Raw genomic sequence first — 15,470 nt, forward strand, 5'->3', positions numbered from 1 at the left:
ACGTCACATGACATCTCCATGACAATGTGAATTTGACATGCCTGTTTTAGAAGTGCCATTTTGGAGCAAAGCAGATGGTGTTTTAAGGAATTCGTGGCATAGAAAGCAACAGCAGCAGATCCTTACCTCACCCATCAGGTCATTGGGTAGTTAACCAGTAAACAAGACAGTTTTTAAAGTATTCCTGTAGGAAAAGTGGGAATTCATAGGAATGACTTTTGAGTTTAAAAGAAAGTGCATTGTTAGCAATTTGTAGCTCCCAAGACAGAGGAAAAAGAAGGTACGATACTGGAATTTAACAAAGGCAGCATAAGATGATGAAACAATTGTTATGAAATTTTGAGTTGGCCAATTCCCAAGTGACTCTAGGCGGCTTATACAGGTGGTCCTTGACTTATAGCAGTTCATCAGGTGACCATTCAAAGTTACAACGGTACTGAAAAAATATTTCAGTTGCCTCCTGAAAAAGCGCCTTTGGGATAATCAGAATATATTTCCTTGATTTATTCTTCCCTTCATAAGATAAAATGCACATTGAGACGGTGCTTATTGGCTCTTGGATAAAACTGACAGAGACTAGTGGCCCTTTAGATGATCCTGGAGAAGTCCTAGCAGCTGTTCTCTTAAGTCATGTTTTCTAGGAATTATGGGAGTTCAGCAATACCTGAAATTTAGAGGTACTCCAAGTTCCAATGGGAGGACTGAAAAAGTGATAAAATACACATTTCTAAATACAATAAATTCTGGAGTGGTGAAATGTGACTTTCTACAAAAATTGTTACCTTTTTGTTGTGGTTAAGGCTTAGATTTTGTTATAAAAATAAAACTGAGTTCGTCCTAAAACATTTATTCAAACTGAGAATAATTCATTCACTATCACATAAATTAATTTTAGTTTTGTAGTCAAACATGCTGTAGCGTAGCAGGTAACTCTGAATTCTTAAAAACTTTGAATGCAACGGGGGGGAAAACCCCTAATATGGGCTTTTGCTATGAGAAGATATGGAGCTACTGTGGCTTGAAGGACGAGAAGTTGGACCTGGAAGTTCAGGACTGGACTCCAAAGTCAGAGAGACAACTCTGGCACGTGGTTGACTGGAAGATGAGCTCTTAAAGGACCTAGAAAATATGGAAGCAACTATATTACTCAAAAACCATACAAATGAAATACAAAATAAAACAGTTTATGGTTCTTATCACCATAAGAAGTGCCTTGTTATCATATTAATGATAAGCTATATTAAATTCCCTCAGTTGCCAATGAAACCCACTTTGGCCCAAACTGTCCCCACCTTTACAAAATGTAAGGGAATGTTTCTGAACTTGACATCGGGGTCTATAAGGATAGTCACATAAAACCTGTTAACAAGTCTTATTACATTGTTTTCAACATATTTAGACTTCAATCTCTATGGTAGATCCTGGATTGTATCTCCTCCCCACCCACCCCCACCCCGCAAATTTTTAAAGATGAGATTGTTTGTGTTCCTTCGCTTTTCTAAGGTACACTTTATCTGTTCTTGGAGATTTAAACTCATTTACAATAGGTAGACAGAAACATGATCAGGAAGTAGCTATTTCAAGTTTCAATCTTTCCCCCTCAAACTCTTCACGATTATCTGGCCTATTTTGATGAGGCTCCTGTTTGACCCTGTGTGGTTTCAGAAGGTTTTCCAGAAGTCCTGGCATGCATTTTGGCCAAAACCCTCATGGCTGCTAGGAATGAACAGGAGATACGAGTGCTGAATTGAATTGGACCTGCGTGGACCCTTTATACATGTGGATCTTGTAGAATGCCAGGGTTTATTGAGCAGCTCAGAGATGAAACAACATGAGAAGTCCAGAGCACCACTGGAGGAAGACAGACTGAAGCAGATAGCATACAAGGAAGAGCCTGTATTGGGACTAACTTTGGCGCTAAGGGTGGAAAAGCATAAAGGTAAAGGTTCCCCTTGCACATATGTGCTAGTCGTTCCTGACTCTAAGGGGCTGTGCTCATCTCCGTTTCAAAGCCGAAGAGCCAGTACTGTCTGAAGATGTCTCTGTGGTCATGTGGCCGGCATGACTAAACCCCGAAGGTGCACGGAAACACCAAAGGTGGTCCCTATTTTTCTACCTGCATTTTTACGTGCTTTCGAACTGTTGGGTTGGCAGAATCTGGGAACAGTAATGGGAGCTCACTCCGTTACCCAGCAAGAGGTAAGAGGTTGAATTTGAGATCCCTTCAGTGTCTCGGAGCATGTGTCTTTTCTCTCTCCTCCTTTAATAGCACAGGGTGAAGTATTATCAGTAGACTGATGACGCCCAACTTTGACTCAATACTCAATATCTGACCGAGTGGCTGACAGTTTGGGGCCACCCAGGATCTGATAATTGTGGTTTCTTTGATTTTCGACAGGTCCGCTATTCCCCAGACTAAGCTTGTGTGCAAAAAAAATTTTGGGGGGGAGGCTGGGGGGGAGACAGCAATTGCTGGGGGAGGAGACTTTTGCACAGATTCATCTTGTATACTAACCATAACCTTTTTCCTGCACAAACAAACAAATGCTACAGTTTTACGTGTGTCCTTTTTGTCTTCAGATTTTCACTCAACTTTTTTGCAATTACATTGGCTTCTTCTGTCTTCCATTTTTTTTTCTCAATGGAATTGTTTACAGGTGATCTTCAACTTACAGCTCAAATATCCACTGCTATGCAAGGCAGTTATTGAGGATTGTCCCATTTTATGACCATTTTTGCCATGATTGTTAAGCGAATCACTGCAGTTGTTAAATGACTCGTGTGGTCACTAACCAAATCTAGCTTCCTCTCATTGACTTTGCTTGTTGGAAGACGGCTGGGAAGGTTACAAATGGTGATCACAGGACACTGGGACCCTGCAACTGCCCTAAATACATGACAGTATATCAGTCTTGGTGCTTTTGCAATAAATACATGCAAGTTGCCAAGCGGCCAAATTTTGATAACATCACCATTGGGTTGTTGCAAGTGTCATAAATATGAAAACTGGTCATCAGTTACTTTTTTCGGTGTCGTTGTAACTTCACTAAACAAATGGCTGTACGTTGAGGACTACCTGTACAGTGGAAAGGAGCCCTTGTCAGAATATTCATGAACTGCCAGACATGGCAACAAGGTCAGCCAATGAATAGGCATAGCAACAAAGTCAGCCAATGAGGGCTGTTTAGAAACTGAAACAGTACTTGCTGGAGACAGCTAGGCGCCTGGGTGTGGCTTAGTCCAACTGTTCTGTATTAAGCTCTGATCTCTGAAACAGAAACTTAACTTGTCTGTCTGCTGCACTGAAACTACTTACAATCTCCTCTCTACCACGTTGGAAGAACCACTTGTTGGTATTGTATATTTACTCGTGTACTACATTGTATATAAAGAGAAGTTCATGAATCCTGCTGAATCAGTTACCCGTGTGTGCTTTCTGGATTTGATTTCTGCAGCAAACTCTGACAACCCTCATGCCCTCTGAGCTCATTTATTTCTACTACTCAGTCTTATTGGGCTTCTGAAACCGGAATACTTGTAATGTTGAATGTAAATCCTTCTCCCTTTCTTCCCTTATTAGGAAATTGTAACTTACAACTGCTATATTATAATGATGGGAATGATCTCAGCAGGTATCTATACATATAAATGGCATTTGCTTTATTTGCAGCATTTACTGGCCAGTTTAGAATTTGCATTCTAGGGTTAACTCTCGATTGATGAACTCATCCCTGTATTTCCCTGTGGAACAAACAAGTCACGGGCAAGCCCTTTATAACCAATCCCCCGTCTCTAAGCACCTGTGTGGCTACGTTATTTGACTAAGAGGTGTCACTCACACGTTGGAAGACGAGCTGGGAGCAGTTCGAGAACTGAGGCGAGAACCGGAAACTGAAGGAAGTTGTAATGAAGCCTACCAACAAATAAACAAAGGTTTGATGAAGTCTGCTATAAATCTCTAGAAATAAAAACGCTGCCTTTATTTTACCGTGCTAATTAAAAAGGCTGCATAGCTTAGCAAAATAAGTATAAGTATAATCTTTATTGTCATTGTACTTAAATACAATGAAATTGGTTATAAATACTGAGTTATTCGAACTTCTGTACTACTCTTACCTTCATTTCTAACGACTCTACTAAATTTTGCTTCATCTTTACTATGCTATTTTAAATGAATAAGGTTTCAAATTGATTTGTCACCAGCCAGAATTGGGGGCATATCAGATATTGATGATAAGGCCAAGCTGCAATTATTGTAAAACGGAATCTCTTTTATTTCATAAATCAGCATTTCCCAATCTGATGGCCTATAAATATGTTGCGATTAAAAGTCCAAATTTTCCAGCCAGCACGAGGAGCCATGATGGCACAGTGGTTAGAATACAATACAGGTAGTCCTCAAGTTACGAATGTAATGGAGCTTGCCCATTCCATTCTTAACTTGAGGATTCGTGGGAATGAATCTCATACCTTGAAAGGGATCACTCCATTCACCCACGCATTTGCTAATCGAATGTGATGCTTGTTAAGTGCACACGAGGTATTTCAGGGTGGTGAAGGTCATGGGGGATAAGGGGCTAGTGATGGAATAGGCTACCTGCCTAAGACCACCCAAGGCCTCCCCTACCTACTGAAATATATGCTCCCCACAATTGCTTCCTCTGCCACGCGGTGTCATTTACCCTATAAAGATCTAGCAAGCAGTCTCCTCTCCAGCCTCTCAACCGCATGCACCCCTCCGATTCTCCAGGCCTCCACAGGCCTCGCCCAGCACATTGCCGGCTGAAATGGAGCTTTTGAGGGGCAGATCCGCCCCTCAGAAGCTTCATTTTGGCCGGCAACATGCAGGATGAATGTTGCAGAGCCACTGCGGTTGTTCATAAGGAGGAACAACTACTGTGGTGCTGCAAGATTTGTACTTTTGGGACTTGTTCGTAAACTCAAGGGGGTGCTTATCACGTAACTTTGAACGCTCGTAACCCGAGAAGTACCTTTATTGCAAGCTAACTCACTGCTCACTGCCAAGAGTTCCATTCTCAACCTTCCATCTTTCTCATGTCAATAAAATGAGGAGTCAGATTGTTAGGACAATATGCTGATTTTGTAAACCGCTTAAGAGAGGTGTAAAGCACTATGAAGCGGTATATAAGTTTAAGTGCTATTACTATGATGAACACATTAGAGATGCTTATTAAAAATGATCCAGTGTGATATTCAGACACTGTTACTAAGGGACCAGCATATGCATTTTTACATTAAATTAAGATTGATTGAAACAACTAAAGTGATACCTGTTCAAAGTATTTTTGGAAGACTTTATGTAATTCTGGATGTGCTTCTGAAATATCAAGCAACATTTTATCTACGTATTTGCTGAAGTCCTTCAGTGTCCGAAGTTCAATGTCTTTTTCTTCTGGAGTTTGTAATTGAGTGTCCTGTTGTGTTCGGATTTCTCGGGTTAATCGGGAAACCTTTTTAAACATGCAAAAAAATATTTAAAGGAGAATATTCAATGTTAAAATACCAGTTAACCTTTATATTAACATGTTTTATTTTAGCTAACAACTGATCATATTTACCCTAACTAGGATTTTACTGAGTTCTAAATTAAACTGAATATATTAGGGTAGTTTAAACTAACCTGTTTTGTGACTCTTTCTAATCTGGGCTTCTGATCATCTATTTCTCTGATTAATTTCAAAACACTTGCATGTTTATCTTTCATTTTTTCCTGGAGAAGGACCTCTTTTTTCCCAAGATTGTCAAGATTATTTTGCATAGTCTAGAAAAACAAATGTACATATAAGTTTAGAAACTTCTTTGAAACTATCCAATCAATAATCACTATAACACAAAATAAATATGAATAAACACAATAGCTTTAGTATGCATTACCTCCTCTCTCTAGAAGATATAACCCAGAAACAAATAATAAAAACAACCACCTGCTATTTTTATTATTTGTAAGTGAAACTAAAAAAAAATGCTTTCTTCATATATCAACTTTGAAAAGTTACTTTTGATGGACTATGTCCATACAATTAGTCTCAACTTATAACAGTTCATTTAGTGACCGTTTGAAGTTACCGAAGACTTGGACTTGGACTTAATCTTCGTAAATGTCAACGTCCATAAGGCAGTGACCGTTGCATTGTGAAGGCCAGGGGCAGGACGTCACGGATTACAGCATGCCATTGATTCCGATTTAGGGCGGCTTGTTGGGCATCGGTTATTGAGAAATGGAGTGGTTGAAGATCGTGAGCCACTTGGGATATCCACGTTTTCTTTGGGGCATTTCGTGCGATTTTCCACCCATCCGGTTGCAGCAAGTTAATCGATCGGTAAGGTAATCGGCTATTGTCCATACGGCAAACGTGTCCAAACCATCTAAGTCGTTGTCTTCTTAGGTAAAGTTCGATTGTAGTTTGGTTTTTACACAGCTGCAATACCGTTTCGTTTTTCCATCGGTCCCGTAGAGTTATGTGCAGAATGTTGCGCAGGCATCTTAGCTGGAATCGTTCTAATAGGTTCAGGTCGCTTTTAAGTAAAGTCCACGATTCCGAGCCGTACAGTAAGATTGTGCGGATGGAAGCATTAAATATCCTCATCTTGGTCGCAATCGTCACGTCATTTTGGCTCCACAGGCACTTCCTTAAAGAGGCGAATGCGGCTGTAGCATTGCAATGCGGCTTTTGATGTCATTTGTAGCCACTACACGTTGGCTGTCAATGATCGACCCCAAATATTTAAACATGCCTACTCTTTCGATAGGGTTGCCTTCGAGGTGCAGTTGAGCTGATTGAGTGCCCGTGAAAATGAATTACCGAAGCACTGAAAAAAGTGACACGATCGTTTTTCACAGGTACAGCCATTGCAACATCCCCATGGTCACATGATCAAAATTCAGGTGCTTGGCAACTGACTCATGACAGTGGCAGTGTCCCCTCTTGTGACCTTCTAACAAGAAAAGTCAATAGGGAAGTCGGGTTCAATGAACAACCATGTTACTAACTTGTTACTAACTCCAGGCAGAAGAACAACATCATGGCTTCAAAACCTAAGGGATTGTTTTGGACAAAACTCAGCAGCACTTTTTTAGGCAGCGGTTGACAAAAATAGGACTGCCAACATGATTGCCAATGCCCAATGTCAGCAATGGCACAAGAAGTAGTAGTTACTAACTTAACAACTGCAGTGATTCACTTAACCACTGTGGCAAGAAAGGTCATAAAATGGGGGTAAAACTCACTTAACAACTGTCTCACTTAGCAAAAGAAATTTTGGGCTCTATTGTGGGTGTAAAATCAAGGACTACTTATATCTATTTAGGAATAAAAATGAATAAAATGCACACAAGTAACAGTATTTAGGCAGTTCTGGTGTGAGAGAAATATATCATCTTTACACATTTGAGATGGCAGTTTACTGTCATATTTCCATAACAACCCATTCCCATGGCATGAGCTGTGGTGCCACAGTGGTTAAGTCAGTACTGCAGGCTACTTGCTGACTGCTGTCTGCCTGCAATTTGGCAGTTCGAACCTCACCAGGCGCAAGGTTAACTCAGCCTTCCGTCCTTCCGAGGTGGGTAAAATGAGGACCCAGACTGTTGGGGGCAAGAGGCTGACTCTGTAAACTGCTTAGAGAGGGCTGTAAAAGCACTATGAAGTGGCATATAAGTGCTGTTGCTATTCCTGCAATTACTACTACTAAACATCCACCTAAAATATGCAACCTGCACGTGGATTTTGGGCTTAAATGTACCAGGCATGATGCAGATTTAAAAACCACGGATAGGAATGTTGAAAAACAGCCCTTTTGTGACACAAGTCCAGCACTTTCATGTTTGTGTGACATTATAACATACAAAGGTTTATGAGAATGTAGACAGACATGAATAGAGTGTTCTAAGGAAAAATAAATCTGGATCTGAAGAAAAGGGTCTTCCAGCCACCTCTTTACCTGAATATCCTCTTGAAGCTCCTTGATCTGCCTTCGCTTATATCGATATTTCTCGTCAGAAGCTCTCTTTTCTTCTTCCAGTTTTGTTTTCTCTTTATACTCATCACCTGTGAAGTATTACTGTATATTGAAGACACTATGTGGAGGCTACTTAGGTCTACTTTCTAATATAATGAACTGGATACAGTTAGCCTGCAATAACATTTCCAATATGGAATATGTTACACAAACGTGGATGATATATAATGCAATGAATTCAACGTCAATGGGTTTTTGAAGACATTTGAGCCACTACTTCATTTAGTTAGCTCAATATTGTTTAGATAAACTTTCAATTTAAAACAAAACCATTTTCTTTTTTTATGCTTGCGTTCTTTCCATATATTAATTATAATGATACATAATCATAGAGCCAGCAGAGGGAGCAAAAGCTAAAAGAAAATAGCTTTCCAGAACTACACTATTCTGAAGTTGTACTGTAGTATCGGGGCACTTTGAATAGAGAAGATTTGGTCTTTTAAATCATCTTTAAATACTTTCTGTCTTGTTCTAAGTGAAGAATTCGCTGTCCTTTGCTGTAAAATTTTTTTTATTTTGGCAATACATCATAATATGAAAATTTGCTACTCAACTCAAAAGAAAAAGATGGCCAAAAGCTATTTGTATTTCAGTTCCCAGCTACCATGTTTTTTTTTCCAAGTCTCCTCCTTAATAGGAATTTCATGGGCCATATTAAGTTAAATATTTTTGAAACCTTTACAATCAGCTTCTCCGTTCTCTTCAGTTGGTTTAACAACTGCGGACAGGCAGGGACTACAGAGAGTGATTAATTCGGCACAAGAAACCATTGGTTGCCCCCTAACATGACTGGAAGACATCGCCAGGTCTCACTGTTTCAGCAGAGTAAGGAAGATACTTGGGGATGATTCACACCCTGGTCAGTGTCTTTTCTCACTTTTACCATCGGGGAGAAGGCACCTAAGTATAGCCAGCCAGACAAACAGATTTAAGAACAGCTTCTACCCATGGGCTGTCAGACTCCTAAACACAATCACTCCATGTATATATGGAAACATGTGACATAGTTCTTTTCTCTGTTTTTCTTAATTATTAGTATAAGGACTATTTTCCAAATTATTCATGTTGTCTTGTATTTTCGTTATGGATTGCAGGGATGTGACACTCAAGGCCAGGAGGCCAAATCCAGCCCGGGGGGTGCTTAGATCTGACCCACGGGGCCATCCTGGAAACAGTGAAGGACCAGCCCATGGAGCCCCTGCCAGCGAAAATGGAGCTCAGGAGAGGCACAGGCGTCCATCCCGAGCTCTGTTTTCACTGGCAGAGAGTTGCAGGAGAAAACTGAGCTCATGAGGGACGCAGACAGCCCTCCCTAACTCTCGTTTTCACTGACAGAGGGTTGCAGAAGACCGTCGCAGGTGAAAACGGAGGTTGGGAGCCCGTTTTTGCTGGCAGAGCGCTTGGGTCACCACAGGCCCCCCTGACATGAGTGAGGTTGAGCTGGCCACGGCCACCCCAGCCCCCAAAGGTCAAACACAACCGTGATGCAACCTCAATGAAATTGAATCTGACACCCCTGCTCTAGGGAGATAAGCTATGCTTTTAAGAATGACTTGCCCAAAGCTAGCTACCAAGTCAGGAATCCCAGAATGCCCTTGGCTATCTCCTCCACCAAAACTGGCACTGTATCACAATAGTACTATCTAATCTGGATCTTTTCTAATCCCCAATAACTACTATATTTGCATGTACCATACTCCTTCTCATCCTTCTTTGCTCTTATGCCTTGCACATAAAGCCATAATGTACTTACTTTTCTCTACAACTTGCTTGAATGAGTTCCTGTACTGACTGTTACAGTTATTAAGTACATGCAGAGTATTTTCTAGGGCTATACATTCTTTCTCAGCTTTTTGGATCTTTGCATCCAAGGCATCTCCTTCACGCTGAAGGTCTTCCTTCTCCTGGGCAGCCTTGAAATAACGTAACCATGTAAATTAAAAAGAAAAGCTGAAGTTACTCTGTGAGTAAATGCTTGCATTCTAAGTCTGTAGTGACAACTTCAATGACAGCATCCAATCTCCTTATCTTCTGTTGGCCTCTTTTTCAAGTACCTTCATTTTCCAAGCATTATTTCTCTTTGCTCCACCTTGTAGATCAGGGGTCTTCAACCTTGGCAACTTTAAGACTTCAACTCCCAGAATTCCTCAGCCAGCAGTTGAAATGCACAAGTCTTAAAATTGCCAAGGTTGGAGACCCCTGTTCTAGATAGTCAGTCATATTTTACAATCATATTTTTATAACTGGGATAAACCATGGAGTCCCTCCTACTAACTTTTGTTGTCAGAAAGATAATTCTTCACTTTAATTTTACCCCAACATGTCAGTAAGTAGGATCTCTTTATTTCATGGTTATAGTCAGCATCCCAATAATTACAAAAAATTTATAAAATTTTTATAATTTCTAAAAACACCAAGGTTTATCAATCTATCATATCAAATCTAAATAAGAAGTTTACCTTTATAACATAATAAGCCTGACTTTGCTCTTCTCCTTCTGGAGGCATCATGACAATGGTAACAATTTCATATCTGCTCTTCAGTTTCTCAATTTTACTCAGTCGCTCGTGAAATTCTGAACTAATTGAAGGAGAAATTGAAAAATAAGTCAACTGGGATGTTTGACGGAAAAAAACAGTGTTTTACCTTTTTTATGAACTTACAAACTGCGTCAGCTGAGACTAAACAGTTCTCAATGCCTCTCAAACATGAAATGATTTTCCATTAAAAACTAGGCCTATTTGTCCCCTTTTCCTTTTTGTAAAAGAGAGACAGAACACGGTTAGCAGTGAAGCATGTAACTAAAATCTTTTCAATCAAATCTTTTAAAATCTTTGTAGTGAGCCTTCTTTTCATTTGATCTCATGTCCTTAAATTCTGGCTAAAACATGGAAGCCTATAAAACATGGAAGCCTATAAAACAAATTAGAGAACGGTAACTGAGAACACATAATAGTCCTTAATGTTGTTAGAGGAAATCATCATTGAATGTTATTGGAGGAAATCATCAAAATATTATTTGATAGTTCAACAGGACCAACATGTAACATGGAGGGACAAGACATAATATATATGCTGCCTTTTCACAAAACTGTGAGACCCAAATTTTATAAAAAGGAATTCCCAGGAAGACAGTTTTGGCTTCCAATATGACAGTTGATGAAGTCTAAAGCAGAGTGAATGATACAGCAATAATTAAGGTGCACTCCTAGTTCTCCCTATTATTTCAAGGAAGAAACAAATGGTATTACATGGCAGATCCCTGCATCATGGGGAGTAACTATCTAGTGAATCTTACCCAAATATTTAAAGGTTGGCATTTCAGTCCTACAGCTGCAAAAGCTGCCCCCTGCTGATTATATCTTAATATTGCCACTGCTAGAAGAGAATGAGCAACAGCAGGAAACAACCTCAAATCAAATTATATGCAAGTGCCAATTAGTAACGTAATTATCAACGGAAAAACACAGAGTCTGCCCCTTTGGCGAAAGGGTAGGCTCCAGTCATACTAAATCACTCTAATTTCCTATTGCGTGGGTTGTGGATGGAGAAGGAGGGTGGAGAAAAGGCTGCCAGATCAGCTGGCTGAGTTGTTCATTTCCCGGTTGGGTTTAACCACCCGCTGCACACAGAGCCTTCTTTCTTGTTATTTAAAGTTGAAGAAAATGGGGCTTTTTAGACCCTAACTTGTGACTGGTAATTTACTGTCAAGTGTTTTAGATTCTTTTTTGTTATACGTTTAAGAGAATTCTGCAGGAGAGAATTTTGAGAGTTAAGCATCTGCTTCTGCCATGCCAGTAGTCCTTGACTTACAACAGTTAATTTAGTTCAAACCCCAGTCGAAGTTACAACGGTACTGAAAAAAGTGACTCACGGCCTTTTCCCACACTTTTGTTGCAGCATCCCCATGGTCACTTATGATTGACATTCAGAACCAGCTTGACCCCTGGTTCATATTTACGGCGATGGCCGTGTCCCCGGAGTCATGTGGCCATCTTTTGCGACCTTCTGACAAGCAAAGTCAATGGGGAAGCCAGATTCACTTCATGATCGTGCTACCAACTTAATAACTGCAGGGATTCATCTTTTCTATCCTGCTCTATGGAGTGGAGAGTTGGTCTCTGACAGGAAACCACTTGAAGAAACTAGAAGCATTTCAAATGTGGATTTACAGACGGCTGTTACGTATAAGCTGGGTTGACAAAAATCATAAATGAGGTGGCGAAAGCCAAGGGAAATCATCAAAGCCATTAAAAAGTGAAAGTTAGAATATTTTGGACATGAGATGCAACAGCCAGAAAAATACAGCATCCTTCACTTAATCCTCCAAGGAAAGATTGAAGGCAATCGAGGTCCAGGCAGAAGAAGAACATCATGGCTTCAAAATCTAAAGGATTGGTTTGGACAAAACTTTTTCATGCAGCTGTTGACAAAAATAGGATTGCCAACATGATTGCCAACGTCCAATGACTGATACAGCACAAGAAGAAGAAGAAGTGATTCACTTAACAACTGTAGCAAGAAAAAATGTAAAATGGGACTAACTTAACAAATTTCTCACTTGGCAACATAAATATTGGGCTCAAATGTGGTTGTTAAGTAAAGGACTACCTGCATTTCAATGTAAGGGAAAATAAATCTGAGGGACCACAAGAATGTTTTATAAAAGGATGAATAAATGCAATTTCAAAAAAGTTTGTAGATGAAGAGCAAGCAAATCCTAGGTTAAGCCCATTCTCAACTAAGCCTTCAGTGGCAGACCTTTGACCAAATAGTAGCTGAGTTCAACATTTCATACTAACCTAGAAAGTATTCCATTTAGCTTTCTCTTTTACCCAACTTCCATGCTTTGGACTTAGCGTGTTATTTTAATCAGACTTCTAGGGCCTATTCACTAAATTGCAGCAAGAAACTACAGCTTAGCTGATATGACACCCCTGAGAAATTAAGTGAGAGATCTTGTAACTTCTTTGAGGAAAACGTGGCATCATTAATGCAGTGAGAATATAAAATGTACCATCGGTTGTTCAGAATTATATGAATACTTGTGTTCACTCAACTATCGATAGGACTGAGTATTTTCTAACCATTAAGACAGGGACAAGTTGTTCTTCGGTGCAGTTTAAGAGGCTGTTGAAATGTTAGTTATTAGGAGATGCTCAAAGGCAGAATACATGACCTGGGCAATTCTTACAGAGTCTCTGAACACTAGATAACTCTCTTGAAAGCAGGCACTGCTTCTCCACTGCTTCGTGGAGTGATTTACCTCAGAGTCTGACGCTCTTGCTCAATGAGTCGTGTCTGCGTCTCAATCATTTCCTTATGAACTTTGATATCAGCCGTTCTCTCCTCCATTGCTGTTTTTAACTGCTGCTTCTGTTTCTCCAGGCAGAGCACTTTCTCTGCCTTGTTGTACAGCAAATCTCTTACCCGTTTTAGTTCCAGCTTTAAGAGGTTGTCTTCAATCATCAGATCCTTCCATTGAGAGAACAGAAAGAACATAGGCATTGTGAGTCCAGATGCAAGTCACAGCCTTCGGGTGATGACAGCATAACACACATGTTGTCATTTGCTCTACCCGACTCCCCCACAGATGCCCGGGCTTATAAAAATAGAACTTTTGTTTTGAAACCATCGAAAAGGATAAATGGCCACAAGTGCGACGCAGAAATATACAAATTAGTCTGACAGCACAAGACAAAACACTCATTTCAGACAGCGAAGTTGATATGTATTAAGCACTTTTTTCCAAAACACTTATACTTAGCATTTGAAAAATAATAATCACACCTGCTTTTCTGCTCTGGCTTTTTTTAATAACTTGTCCGATTTATCTGTGAAAAGGTTTATCTCATCCAGTCTAGTATTCAAACCAACCATTTCTTCTCCAGTTTTATCGATGGCCAATTTGCTAAAATGGATTTCACTCTAGAAAGAAACAAATACAAAACCTCCTGTTAGTTTAAATCAAGAGTGTGTTAAACAAAAGTCATCCATGTTAAGAGGCATGGTTTCCAATATCTCATCCTACTGTTTTTGTGTTAGGTTATACTAGACAATACGTGACCCACTGTGTCATCATTTGAGAGATCATTCTTTAACTAATGTTGGAATATTGGAATATTCCTTCCCTCCCATCCTTCTTTCTTCCTCCACTTTCTTCCTTCTTTTTCCCTTCTTTCATTCCTTCCTTCTCTTTTTGTCATTCTTCCTTTCCTTCCTCCAGCCCTATTCCTTCCAACCTCCCTTTCTCCTTCCGTTCCTTCCTTGCACTCTTCTCTCCCTCCCACCTTCTCCTTTTCCTTCACTCCCTTCCTCCCTCTCTCCCTTCTTGTTCCTTCCTCTCTGCCATTTCCTTTTCCTTTCCCTTCTTATTCCTTTCTCTTTGCCATTTCCTTTCCCTTCTCTTCCCCTCTCCTCTCCTTCCCATCCCCTCCCAGCAAGTAGGAAGTGGCAGCTGCTTGAGGTGGGAGGATGAGCGAGGGAATGCATGTCATGGTGAGATCTCAGAAGGATCTGTGGAAGATGCTCCATTTCTCCACTGACTTTCTCCCTATAAACCTTCCACAAGCAAAGGAAGATGACAAGAAAGATCAACAATCATATCAATTCCTTCTGGGTTCCTCATCAGTTTCTGAGAAGCTGTCAAGAAATAATGAAAATCGAGATCATGTGACCAGTTGATTGCAGCCACATGGCAATGGCAATACACAGCAGCAGTTAGGAGCATGGAAATAGCAATAGCACTTAGATTAATATACCACTTCACAGTGTTTTACAGCCCTTTCTAAGAGGTTTACAAAGTCAGCATATTGCCCCCAACAATCTGGGTCCTCATTGTACCCATCTCAGAAGGATGGAAGACTGAGTTAACCTTGAGCCAGTCAGGATCAAACTGCTGGCAGCCAGCAGTTAGCATAAGTAGCCTGCAGTACTGCATTCTAGCCACTGCGCCACTACAACTCAATGGCAATAAACATTTCCAAATTTCATACCCTTGAGAATAATGGAGTGCCAGCATTTTGTAAGTTAGCCCTTTTATTGACCTTTTATTTCCTAATGCTGCAGTTAGCATAAGTAGCCTGCAGTACTGCATTCTAGCCACTGCGCCACTACAACTCAATGGCAATAAACATTTCCAAATTTCATACCCTTGAGAATAATGGAGTGCCAGCATTTTGTAAGTTAGCCCTTTTATTGACCTTTTATTTCCTAATGCTGCAGTTAGCATAAGTGGCCTGCAGTACTGCATTCTAGCCACTGCGCCACAACTCAATGGCAATAAACATTTCCAAATTTCATACCCTTGAGAATAATGGAGTGCCAGCATTTTGTAAGTTAGCCCTTTTATTGACCTTTTATTTCCTAATGCTGCAGTTAGCATAAGTAGCCTGCAGTACTGCATTCTAGCCACTGCGCCACTACAACTC

General features: G+C 40.2%; 1 protein-coding gene across 1 annotated transcript in view; it reads right to left on the bottom strand.

Annotated features, from left to right (window-relative positions):
• Positions 1 to 831: 831 nt before the first annotated feature.
• CCDC39 (coiled-coil domain containing 39) overlaps positions 832 to 15,470 on the bottom strand; it is a 28,080-nt gene continuing 13,441 nt past the window's right edge. Inside the window, exons 12-20 of the mRNA XM_032225327.1 lie at positions 13,831 to 13,968; positions 13,307 to 13,515; positions 10,500 to 10,620; positions 9,794 to 9,953; positions 7,963 to 8,069; positions 5,642 to 5,782; positions 5,292 to 5,471; positions 3,840 to 3,913; positions 832 to 1,119 (exon numbers count right to left, since the gene is read on the bottom strand). Coding sequence (XP_032081218.1) covers positions 975 to 1,119; positions 3,840 to 3,913; positions 5,292 to 5,471; positions 5,642 to 5,782; positions 7,963 to 8,069; positions 9,794 to 9,953; positions 10,500 to 10,620; positions 13,307 to 13,515; positions 13,831 to 13,968 — 1,275 coding nt within the window. The 3' untranslated portion in view covers positions 832 to 974. The remainder of the gene's footprint in view (positions 1,120 to 3,839; positions 3,914 to 5,291; positions 5,472 to 5,641; positions 5,783 to 7,962; positions 8,070 to 9,793; positions 9,954 to 10,499; positions 10,621 to 13,306; positions 13,516 to 13,830; positions 13,969 to 15,470) is intronic.

Source organism: Thamnophis elegans, chromosome 10, assembly GCF_009769535.1.
Source record: "Thamnophis elegans isolate rThaEle1 chromosome 10, rThaEle1.pri, whole genome shotgun sequence".
Lineage (NCBI taxonomy): Eukaryota > Metazoa > Chordata > Lepidosauria > Squamata > Colubridae > Thamnophis > Thamnophis elegans.